The 13,168-nt window shown below is 43.4% G+C and overlaps 1 protein-coding gene across 3 annotated transcripts in view; it reads right to left on the bottom strand.

The window, feature by feature from the left end:
- The window catches only part of ABCC4 (ATP binding cassette subfamily C member 4), a 239,879-nt gene that overhangs the window by 80,607 nt on the left and 146,104 nt on the right, over nt 1-13,168 (bottom strand). For all 3 annotated transcript variants that reach the window (XM_021695986.1, XM_021695985.1, XM_021695987.1), the window contains one exon: nt 8,371-8,450. In XM_021695986.1, the coding sequence (XP_021551661.1) occupies nt 8,371-8,450 (80 nt within the window). The remainder of the gene's footprint in view (nt 1-8,370; nt 8,451-13,168) is intronic.

Below are 13,168 nucleotides of genomic sequence, written 5' to 3'. Positions count from 1 at the left end.
GGTCCCTCCTCTGTTTAAAATATTCCAGTGGTTTCCCACTGTACCCAGAAGAGAAGCTGAAGCCCTTAGCCTATGTGGTCCACTTCTGCCTATGCCTCAAGCTACCTCTTGCCCATCTCTCCTCTCTGTTCACTGCCCGGCTTTCCCTCTCCCTGGGAACCTACCACTTTGTTTCCATCTTAAGCATCTGTACCTGTTCCTTTTCCTGAGCATGCTCTCCCACCCACCACCCTGCGTGGTGTCTAAAAAGACCTGCGTACAGGTCTTTTCTGCATGGCTGCTTCCTTCCTTCCTTTTTTTTTTTTTTTTTTTTAAAGATTTTATCCATTTACTTGACAGAGACACAGCGAGAGAGGGAACAGAAGCAGGGGGAGTGGGAGAGGGAGAAGCAGGCTTCCCTCCGCGCAGGGAGCCCGATGCGGGGCTCGATCCCAGAATCCCAGGATCATGACTTGAGCCAAAGGCAGACGCCCAACGACTGAGCCACCCAGGCGCCCCCCCTTCCTATTTTTTTAAACTCAAACATCACAGCGTCCTTGATCACCATGTTTCATTCAAGCGCTCCCTGAAGTCACCTGCAAACACTTTCCTTAATGCACTAGGAGATTACTGGAATTGCCTTACAGATTTCCTTGTTTCCCATCTGTCTTCTGCACTGGAATGTAAATTTCTGGAAGTCAATGCCTAGTTCTACACACCAAATCCCAGGAAAAGTGCCTGGCACGTAGGAAATGCTTAGTGTTGCCTGATTGACTGGAAGTGAGGTTAAAATAAGAGTGCTCCTGGCCTTTGCATAGGGCACAGGGATGGTTTTATTGCAGAATAGCATGCTCAAGGGAAGTTTCACTAATGGGAAGAGAGACTTCTGTGGGTCCTTAAAGAATGAAGAGGGGGTCCATTGGGGGTTGGGCCAAAGGCGTGTGTGTAACACGCAGAAGAATCTCGGTGATCCACCCCACGGGCACGTCAAGTTTCTGTCCAGGAGCTGTAGAGAGATTAAATTTAAGGGCTGGGAAATCTGAATTTTACTCTCTAGGCCTGAGCTTCTTTGTAACACAAATCACCGGCAACCAAAGCACGACAAACCATTTAGATATATATTCTAAGATAGGGCTGCTGTGGTGGGGAGAGGGTGTGAGTCCCTGTTCCTGTGGTGAGGACAGTGGTGCAGCCGGTCTGGTAGGAAGACGGAATCTGCTTATCCCTTGAACAGTCTCAGCCTTCTAGGACATACTAGAGTCTCTGGTTCAGAGAAGAAAACAAATTAAGTTTGAAAATAAGCAAAGAGACTGGCATTTGAAAGCAAAGAACAAAGGTATCTGCTGATCTCAGAGGATCATGGGCAGGTTAATCTATGCACCACAGTATTCATGAGGCAAAGACAGAAGAAACAAAGACATAATAACAGGCAGGTCTTTTTTATAATTACAAACTGTTAAATAAATTAAGCTTTCATTGAAGGGAATGAGGAGGAGTTGGCTGAGGAAAAGGATATGGAATAAACACTTTAAAGTAATAAAAATTATTAAAATGATCAAGTATCTTTCAAGGCTTATCAGATACACCAAGGATGAACAGAATCGTTAGAAGCTGAATACACTTGGCACCGACTTTATCCTTGAAAACAAAGCTAAGCAACTCCCCTCAAACTTTCCCCTTCCTGAGCCTACTCTCAGGACTACTCAGGTTCCAGAAGCACTTCCTCAATGCTCAGTTGACCTCCTCAGTCCTAACAACTTGCCTCCCAGGACTTCCTCTGGGGCACTCTGAAAAATTAGCATCCCAAACTTGGCAAAGGATGAATTTCTGGAAGATTCCTTCTCCTGGGAGTGGGTGGGGGCTGGAGAAGATCCATAGGGGATCCTACTCACCATTAGAGTCAGGACCTCGACTCTAATCCCTGCTTATCAGTGGGATTTGCGGGGGGAGATACACCACCCCCCACAACGCCCCCAAAACACAAGCTATAAAACCCAAACCCCCCCAGCGACACACCGAGCAAACTCCTTCAAAGAATAGCTTGCTCTCATCCCAGCTGCCTCTACTCTGACTTTCGGCCTCTGCAGTCTGTACTCCTTCTATCCTAAACCTGCTCCGGCTGCTCGCTGCACCGCTCACCGTCAAATCCAACTGACAGCTTTCTGCTTCCTCACCCCTGCTTTGCATTTCACACACCTGTCCTCCTTTGGTTTTGCAGCTCCGATTTCCCCTCCTCTCTTCCTTGCCATTCTTTCCAGGTCTCATCTGCTTGCCTTCTCTTCTCTCTTTCTCTTTCAATATCAAGACTTCTTTTTTAAAGCTCTGGTGTTGGCCCCTAAAAATGCTTCACTCTCTTTGGGCAATCTTTTTTTTTTTTTTTTTAAAGATTTTATTTATTTGACAGAGAGAGACACAGCGAGAGAGGGAACACAAGCAGGGGGAGTGGGAGAGGGAGAAGCAGGCTTCCCGCCGAGCAGGGAGCCCAATGTGGGGCTCGATCCCAGGACCCTGGGATCATGACCTGAGCTGAAGGCAGACCCTTAACGACTGAGCCACCAGGCGCCCCTCTTTGGGCAATCTTATCCATCTTCCCACCATCAATGACTACCTGCTCCATAAAGAAGACGCAGGCTCTACGCTCATCCCAGGTCTCTCAAACACCAGGCTCACGCTCCCAACCACCTGCAGGATGCCTCCACCGGAAGGTCTCAGAATGTCCTCAAGATAAGTGAACTAAAAATGACAGACGGGGACAGGAAAGCAGACTTCTCTCACGCTAGAGCCTTAGCCATTCTCCCATACAGTCTCCCTCCTTTTATAATGTCACACAGAGTTGTCATTGCTGACCTTCTGTCTCTCCCAAGAGAGTGTGCCTCAAGGAAGACTGGGAATTAAATGTCATTCAACTCCACAACCAAGCCCAGCAGGGGGCCTAAAAGACACGGTAAGTGCTTGATCAAATGAAGGAAGATACAGGCTCCATCCCTCATCCTACCACATGGTAGGAGCTCAATAAAAGATGGGGTGGGAAAAGCAAAACAAAGACATGATCTAGGAATGAGAAATACTGATAGAATTACAAGTCTAGGGGCGCCTGGGTAGCTCAGTCATTAGGCGTCTGCCTTTGGCTCGGGTCATGGTCCCAGGGTCCTGGGATTGAGCCCCGCATCAGGCTCCCTGCTGTGCAGGAAGCCTGCTTCTCCCTCTCCCACTCCCTCTGCTTGTGTTCCCTCTCCCACTGTGTCTCTCTCTGTCAAATAAATAAATAAAATCTTAAAAAAAAAAAAAAAAAGAACTACAAGTCTACACACCACAGGTACATTATAAAAACAATGTCTCCCTTTTGGGAGAAATGTCAGGATTTTCCATTATATATCTTGTTGCAAATATATTCACAAAACAACAGATCTGCGCAAATATTAGAATCATACCAGGGTCATTAAAATTAATCATTAAAATTCATTTCATTAAATCTTAAATGTTATTAAAACATTACAAATATTACACCTGCATGGTACCTTTATTAATTAAATCAATCGTTGCTTTAAGAAAATTAAAAGATGAGATTTAGGCTGCTGGGATTTGTGCTATGGTATTAGGAAGTCAGCCAAACATTTAAAAATGTGAATTTTAATTACTGCATCTATATTTTTGTTTATATCTTTGTTTGCCCAAATACATCATGTTTCGAAGGCCAAGGTCCTATTCAAAGTATGGCCCCCACCATTGATTTCTCATGTCTGAGGTCCAGATGAGAATTGTGATACTATTTGTATTTTTCACCCCTATTTTCATAAAGATAGTTGGTTTTAACACGTGAAGAACTATATCCCAGCTTGATAGATGACTTGGTTTTAAGAATATCGTTAACACTGTTCCGATTTTAAGAAAGCAAATAAACAAAACGTGTCTGAACACCACCGATAAGCCAGATGTGCACTGCCAGCCACCGGCTAACTTACCCGATAGGCCCAGGGCAACCCTGAGGTAACCTGCAGACTGCCGTTATTCTGTATTGTATAAATTATTTATTTCCGAGGATATATTCAGAAATTTCCCTCGCTTCTGGCCCAGCCTTCCAAAACGCCTCACTGGTCAAAAATTGATCTCTCTTCATTCACTACTGCTCCTCACCTGGGTGAGCACAGGTTCCCAAACCCCACACGTGAGCCCCAGTGCTCTGTGGGATTCCTCACTCTAACGCAGGACAACAGAAAATTCGACACATTTTCAAAACTCGCTGCGTCACAGTCTCCCATTAGCGGGATTAAGGAATAGCTAACTATCCAAAAAGCAATACAAAACAAAACACCCATAAATATTTACACAAATACAAATCTCTTGTTGAAGTCCAAGGGACAGAGTTAGGTAAATACCCTTTATCGGGCCAGCATATCTGGTCAGAATTTTCTTATCCCTATCATTTAGTCGCTGGAGTAATAAAATCTGCCCCTGATTTAGGGCTTGCTTCTACAGAGTATTAGCAACTCCAGGCATTATGGTTCCAATGGAAGATTCTGATCTCAGGTCTCTCCTCAAATTTCTCAGCATCAGACTCAATTGGAAAAACAATTAAGTTCTAACCCAGTGGTTCACATTTCCGAACTCTTACTTACAAAACCGACAGAACTATCATTGTCTTACAGAAAAAGCAATCAAACGTGCATAATCTGGATTAAAAAGTTCACATGGATAAATGTAATCACATTATTTCTATATCTATTTGATTTTAACTCTCCCCAAAACGCATGACCACAGGCATATCTTTAGTAAGGAAAAAAAAAAAATCACACATGACAGTCTTAATTTGAATATTCTGATAAGTGGAAAACTTAACTCCTTCTTCATGAAGGTATCTAAGCTTTGGATTTCGGTTTGTGTTCCATTTGTTACTATATAAATCCCGCCAAGTTCTTTCTGGCTCAGGAATACTAGATGTAAAGGATACGTAGATTGGGAAGAACCGCATCTCCTACCTTTGGTCACCCCAAAGGTAACTTCTTGATAAGGAAATTCCCGGTCCTTTTAAAACGCAACCATTTCAATTAAACTCACCTGTTAGGTTTGGAAAGACTCAGTTCTGTGAGCTTCTCTGAGCATAGGAGGAGCTGCTGGAGATCCAAAAAACCTGATGTGAGACATTACACCTGGGGGGCCTCCCGATGACAGCAGCAGGTTTTGCTCTTGACATCAGAAACAAAGGCACAAGGGAATGTTCTACTGTCTCGGTACTGAAAGGCGCTGACAAAACGCTTGCGAAGAGCTCATGAACTGGACGCAAGGTCTGAAAATCCTTCCCATTTCAGATTCCCGCATAACTGGGAAGGTGCTGTTGTTCGCACAGCTAATAGTCATGATACCTGCATGTTTTCCCGGACTAGTTAAAACTCTTAAATGTATTAGAGGACTGAGTCCAAATAGGTAAAATTTCCTTTAAAAAACTAACACCCACCCACCTATAAAAAGGCAAACAAAAACTAGATCAAGTACTTAAGTAAAGCCATGAGGTGAGTCAAGCTGATTGTCATTTTGACCTTGCTTTGCTTTAATTCAGGAGCCTATTTAGAAATGTAACAAGCAACCCTCTTCATTCGGCTCAGCTAGCAGAGCTAATAGGCTTCTAATTAATTTCCAGAAGATTGCTGTTATAACTAACAGGTTTTAAACATTTGGTTGATTGGGGAAAATGAATTGAATATAATGTATTTGATTTGGAAAATTAGTTTTCATTCTATGTGCTTACCATAATAGTGTTTATTTTAAGTTTACATGATTCCATTAAGAGTCCCAGAACACCACCGGGTTGTTTTTAGCCTTAACAGTGTCCTATCCAACTTAAAAAAAAAAAAAAAAAATCAATTTACATTTTGACTTTTGTTGCCCTTTATTTGAGGGCCAGTTAAATTCATTTTTGTGGCTTTGATAAAAATTTTCGCTTGCTATATAGCAAGAGGACCAAATACTTCAAAATGATCCCAGTGATACCTCAGTCAAAAGCCTACTCATCGCATGTAAATCCTCCAGGGAACGGCTTCTACACACAAAGTAAGATGAACCAGTTACTGCATTGTTTATGAAGTCTCCCTTGATTCCTCCTGACAACCATTTAAACAACGACTGTTGGGAAATGTCCCTCAAAGAATCAACAACAATGGCAGGGATCAGAGCTTTTCTATTTAGCTAATTCTATTTTTAAAAGGAGAAAATATTTCTTCCTGAAGGGTTTATGAGAAGCCTTATTAAAGACACCTGCAAACAAAACAAGTGACAATAGATCTTTATCATAATTGATAACTGAGTTATCCTTGAGACAAAACTTCTTTCTTGGAGACAATAACATCGAGATTTACCTCGGCTATTAGAGTCAAGAAATCAGCTAATTGGGATTACCGGTGATAAGTCTCACCAAGATTAAGTGAGCAGGTAATAAAAAGGCCCTGTCTCTCGGTGAAAGAGAAGTACAGAGAGACTAGAATTTTCTCTCCTCAGGCTGCTGAGAATGTTTTATAATGAACTCAGGCAGCATCTATCCCTGTACCTCCACACATCATGCAAAACTAGGTGGGCGATGGGGCGCCTGGGTGGCTCAGTCGTCAAGCGTCTGCCTTCGGCTCAGGTCATGGTGCCAGGGTCCTGGGATCAAGTCCGGTATCGGGCTCCCTGATCTGCGGGAAGCCTGCTTCTCCCTCTCCCACTCCCCCTGCTTGTGTTCCCTCTCTTCGCTGTCTCTCTGTCAAATTAAAAAAAAAAAATCTTAAAAAAACCCCAAAAAACTAGGTGGGCGATTCAGACTAGGAGGGCTGATCATGTGCCGAGCACACAGTGGGCCAGCCAGCTTAGGAAACTCAATCGCTGCCTAACTTGCACTTGCAAAGAAAAACAACCTTTCCACAAATCTTCTCAATGGAATTAACAATCCCTGGGAAAATGTGACCCTGTTTTAGCGAGAATTGCTTCTTGGGGATAAATTATGTGGCAAAACCCAGCAGGACACGTTTATAAAATAAGTCTGCAGAAGAGGGACGGAAAAATCAGAGCTCTTTGCAGTGAAAGTACTCTGCCTCCGAGTCTCGAGTCTCCATTTGGTTCACGTTGGTGACAGTGCGTGCCTTTGCCCATGGGCTATACTGTTTGCAGTCAGATATTCATTGCTGCGCTTAGGAGTGACTCACAGAAATGCCTGTGGTCATTTCAGGCCTATTAGTGATTTTTATAACATAGCTGATTTTCCAAATTAAGTAATTCTAGCTCCTTTTTATAACAGGGGCTCCAGAAAAGTCCCTAAGTTTTGACTTGAAGTGCATCTGGGCATTGAACAAAAGTCGGGGGGTGAGCACGACCATCAGGATGAAGCCATGATTGCAGACCCCAGTGGCAGCATTTCGACTTCCTGGCCTTACAATGAGTTCATGATTGCTTAGGGAGAGTGAAACACAAATTCAAGATGTATTAGCGATAGCAGTGGTGATCTTGGAATATGTGCAGCTATTGATAAATGTATGTCATTTTCAAAAAAAAAAAAAAAGCCCACTTGGAAATGAAGAAGAAAGTCCCCCAGCCTGAATCGCTGAAAAGTAGACAGAATTAAACAGCAGGAAAATCATCCCACGTGTGCTGCAACACTGAGTGAGCAGATGAGGCATGAGATGACCCAATATCTTTCCTCAGAACCTCAAGTTCACAGACAGAACATATGCTGTATAGAAGGTATTTGTGGGATCGTTGGGTTTAAAATTTTGTTTAAAAAACAAAAAAGACTTAGAGCAATCAACGTGTGAAAGAAAAGCTGCCTAGAAAAATAAAAAAGACATTTTCTGAGATGACTTTGATCCTGTACTCAAATTATTGGCTTAAATGTACTTGCCTTTAAAGGCTTTGTATCTGCAATAACTGCTCTCCTTTGTCCTTGTTAACAAAGTATTATTTTCACCTTATTATTACTAATCTTTTCTTTGTTAGTAACCACACCTGGTTTTATCCCCCAAAATGGTGCAGTAAATATTTGTCCTTTGTAGTAATACAATGCATAATTTAATCAATCTGGGCTATCTTTCCGTGAGAGGTGATTGTTTCTATATTATGAAATGTGCTCACAGTAAAGGGAAATTCATGCCAGATACCTGGAAGGCAGATGCAGAACCACTTACCAAGCCTGTAGCTGCTTCGAACCAACCTTGACAAGACTGTGTAGCCACTCCTACACATGAGGTATTACTCATGTTAACTTAGCCTCCGAATCAGAACCACACCTTTCTCTTACAAACACGGCCTTTACTAAGATAACATGACATCGTCAGGCCGGGAGGCCCACCCTCGGCCCCCATGGAAAGGACCTGAAAGAACAGGAACTGCAGTTTTCCGTTCAAGAACTTGGCATCACTGTGACCTTACCTGGAAGAAATCTAGAAACGTCAGGGGTAGCAAGTCATCCATGTGCCCAATGTCTTTGGAGAAACGATTTAAAATTCTTCCTGCAAGAACAGGATGAGAAATTACTCATTTCCCCAGATAGGCCCTTTAAGGGAAACAATTCACAGACAAATCAAAACAATATTTTAAATGCATATGTATTTAATCTATTACGCATTCATACCAAATAAGCCGATGTCAGTGGTAAAGAAAAAGAAAATAGGATGATACCTAAAGAGAAACAAAAATACCACCAAATGATGGTGGGCAGGGAGTTGAAGTTTGGCCCTGATTTTTAATAAAATGGAGGGGGAGAATATCAGGAAGGGTTGGTAGATTTTAGAATGTTCTCTCCTTTTATATGCCTTCTCCGATGCCCACCCACCCAGGGGCTGAGTTGGTAAACAAATACAAAATACATAAATTGATCCCAATTGTTATACTAATTTTGCTTTACTTATCAGAATTTTACTAAGTGGTACTTATTAAATAAATGTAATTATAACTTCTCTATTCCCCCCTCCCCTGAGGATGGTTCATGGAACCTCACATTTTGAAAAATTCTGGAATCCTGCCATTCCCGAGTTGTGAGTTTACTATGGATGTAATGAGTCGCTATCTCCTGAGGTACAACCGAGTGTGACAGACTCATTCTTAAATATCCAACACGACCAGAGGAATGCAGGCAGGAAAACAGAAATATTACTTAATGATTAACGATCATTTTGTGAGGCGCCTGGGGGGCTCAGTCGGTTAAGCGTCTGCCTTCGGCTCAGGTCATGATGCTGGGGTCCTGGGATCGAGTCCCCCATCAGGCTCCTTGCTCAGTGGGGAGCCTGCTTCTCCCTCCGCCTCTGCCCCTCCCCCACTGGTGCTCCTGCGTGTGCTTGCACACTCAATCTCTCTCTCTCAAATGAATAAAATCTTTAAAAAAAAATGTGTTGTACTGAGCACTGGGTATTATGTAAGACTGATGAATCAACAGGCCTATACCCCTGAAATAAATAATACATATGTTAATTTTTTAAAAAGATAATTTCTTATTACTCATGTATCTCCTTCCTCAGAATCCATGAGAACAGTACATCCTAAAGGCTTCAGAATTAAAAAGTGAGAACAGATTTGTACTAAATATCTAGTCTTTTAAAACAGAGAATTCACAGAAACTGAAGCCCCCCCCCCCCGGCCCACACACAGCCTATTTTGTTACAGGCAACTCCTGAGAAATGTGTTTGTCTCGACCCCTGAACTTCTTTTGTAACGGAGGCTTCAGGAAGCCAGCCTGCAGGGGAAATGTGGGGCTCTACACACTCTTCCCAACATCTGTCAGAAGTGACTTCCTCCCGAGGCCCTCCATACCAAGCCACGACCGGGCCATGACTGGGCCACGACTGCACCACGACTGGACCGTGAAAGGCCAGAGGCTAGGAGCTGAGCTGCTATTGCTGGATGTGCAGGGTCGCCCAGGTGGAGAGCTGGAGTGACTAGAAGCTTCCGCGCTTGGCCAGGCTACAGCATGACAACCCAGGCCTCCACGTCTCTGACTCAGGTTTAGGAGATACAGACTCCAGAACCCGTCTTATAGTGACACTTTTGGCAGGCCGGGTGACAGCTTTTCTGAGCCTCTAATAATACCTCCTTGAGAGGGTGATTCTGAGGATTACCTGGGTTCATGCATGAGAAAGAACCTAGTCACAATGCCAGGCACGTTAGCAGGTGCTCAAAACAAAACAGCAAGGCGAGATAATTACTGTTGCCCACCGGATCTGCAGCTAGTCTCCTGGGAAAGCCTGTGTACCAGGCACTATCAGAAGGTCAACCTGAGAAAATGCACATTCAGTTGCTTTAGGATGGAGCTTGAGATTCTGCATTTCTACCAAGCTCCCAGGTGATGCCATCTGCAGCAGACCACACTTCGAGGGGCCAAAGGTTAGGTTATTTAATCAGTCGTGCTTTAGAAACATTAAAATCAGACGGGCAATTTCCCACATATTCTTAACGGATTTTGTAGACTACCTAGTTATTTTTTACCTTCCCGAAGTGTCAATATCAAAATGAGGAGAACATGCATTAAAAAATGTTAAAAGACAAAAAAAAAAAAAGTTAAAAGACATAGTTTAAACACTTATTATTTCCTCAATGGAAAAGCCCAACTTTTCAACATAGTCAGGATTCAGAACACTGCAAAAGTATGGTTCAGCTTAAATAGTACTGAGACCAATATTCAAGTTTTGGGGTTTTTTTAAAGGTGAAAAGGCTACACAGAGATGAATGATACATGACAACCATCCCTTTTACCTTCCACCAGATGTAGATCCGAGAGATCCATGGTTGGCAAACAGCATAAAATAAAAGGAAAACACAAACAACTGAGAAAAACCATCTCCCCACACGGCTACTACAATAACTGAGCTGGATGTCAAAGACTGTCCAAAACCTAAACTCTCCTTCAGCAAAAGGCAGAGTGTAGAAAATGTGAGATTAGGGGAGTCAATAAGTTACCTCCTTGCTCCAAGAAACAATTAAAGGGACGAATGGTGTTTGCAGACTATTTCATCTGTCTCTGCCATAGTCAGAGCTGTGATTTCAAGTTCAAGGCCTCGTCGTTACAAACTTTTCTCAAAGGTCCCCAAATCAAATCCGGATGATGAATTCCCTTCACACCCATGCCATGCCTCTTCATCCAAATGGCATTTGGCCCCGCTGGAACATCCCCAGGGACGTAGAGGGAAGGGGGATTCACCGTGAACAGGGGGGAGCCCAATCCACTTCCAGACTATTCTGTTACGCAGGGCTTTCCGACATTAAACCGAATCTTTCCTGCCTAGAACGTGCAACCCTCTGCTTATTCTGCTCTTACAACCACACAGAGTGAATCTAATTTCTCTTGACATGACAGCCCATCAAATGCTTGAAGAAAGTTAATCACATCCTTTCCAGACTTCTCACATGCTGTTAGCCCTTGGTGCCTCAATTATCCCTCCTAAGGCACAGTGTCCCATCCTGGCCACTGCCTCCTGCCCAGACTCAGACGGCCAGTCTCAGTGAATGCCTTGTGTCCGGGATTAAAATCAACAGCCCAGGCCTCGTTTGATTACCTTGGGATAGAGTCGCAACACCATCTCCCCTCTCCTGCGCAGGACGGATAACCGATCATGAGACCAACGAGCACAGTCAGTTCTGGTGGCCAGATCACATTTTAGACTCACATAGAATGAAACTCCACATTGCACAGGTAGATTTCAGGGAACAATTGGGTAATATGTATAAACAACTTTAAGAACGCATCCCTTACGACCCAGAAATTCTAGGGATATATTCTAACGAGTTAATAAATGCATCAAATATGTTCAATGGGGGTTATTTGGCAAGTGAGACATAGGAACCCAAACATTTAGTCTGAAACAAATCTATAATGTATTGTGTGCAATTTTAATTTTTTTTATCAATGCTCTTTTTCTATAGTGACTATATATTACTTTTGTAAGAAAGCAAAGTTGGGGGGGGTGCCCACCTGGGTGGCTCAGTTGGGTAAGCCTCCGATTTTGGCTCAGGTCATGATCTCAGGGTACTGGGATCGAGCCCCGTGTCCAGCCCCATGCTCTGCAGGTAGTCTGCTTGAGGATTCTCTCCCTCTCCTTCTGCCCCTCCCCCTGCTTGTGCGCTCACTCGCACTCACTCTCAAGTAAATAAAATCTTAAAAAAAAAAGTAAGGTGGGGAGGGGAATAAGGCTGGGAACAAAGGGGAGGCAGGGAAAGAGAGACCTCGCTTGGAGTCCACACCACCAGAGAACCAACCAGGGTCCTCCTAACTCTTCTGTCCACAGGATAGGATTCCCACGAAAGAGGTCACTGAACTTCTGGTCAAAATACAAATCCGTAAGCGATCTTATTTTAAGAACGGATTCTACAATCTGAGCTGGAGGCAATTACCTGTCAGTCGAGTTCTGACGCGTCTCTCATACGTAGGATTCCTCCACTTTCTTATAACCAAACTATAACGTGACACTTGGAAGCTCCCAGGTCTAGTGTGGACCCTATTCTTTTTTTTTAAACAAAAAAGGAGGTATGTTTACGTATCATAAAATATTTAAGTATATTTTTATTGAGGCATAGACTTTATATCTTGTAACATTCACCCTATTTAGGGCACGCAATTCAATGAATTTAAATAATGCTACTGAGTGATACAACCATCACCAAAAATCAGTGTTAGGACATTTTTGTTGCCCCCGGTAAGATGCCTCATGCCATTTACAGTGACTTCCTGCTCCTACTCTTAGCCTCAGGCAACCACTAATCTACTTTCTTTCTCTATAAATTTGCCCTTTTGGGGCATTTCATAAAAACGGACTCGTACGGTATGTGGTCTCTCATGTCTGAATTCTTTCATTTAGCCCAACATTTCTGAGGTCCATCAATGCTACAGTGTGTCAGTGACTTCTCCCTTCTGAGCCCCATTCTTTAGCACAGAAGTGGCCTTGGGCACCAGCACAAAAGGCCCCATCAGGCCACGCCACACCTGACTGAAAGGTTGAAAGTGGATGTGTTTCATCAACTCTTGGATATTAGGAACTTCTATGTGCTCATGTTCAGCCTCATGGAAGGTTCTAGAACCTAATTCTTTTGCTACGAATGGGCCACTGGCTTGACGGCCCTGCAGAATCAGAAGCCAGGAATGCTGGGTCTGGGTCAGGGTGGGAGGACAAGTGAAGGAATCACTGTCCTAGTGATAAGTGGGATCTCGATCCAAGCAGCCCGTCCAATAGAGACGATCTCT

This window comes from Neomonachus schauinslandi, chromosome 3, assembly GCF_002201575.2.
Source record: "Neomonachus schauinslandi chromosome 3, ASM220157v2, whole genome shotgun sequence".
NCBI classification, from domain to species: domain Eukaryota; kingdom Metazoa; phylum Chordata; class Mammalia; order Carnivora; family Phocidae; genus Neomonachus; species Neomonachus schauinslandi.
This window is presented reverse-complemented; position numbering and strand designations above follow the sequence as displayed.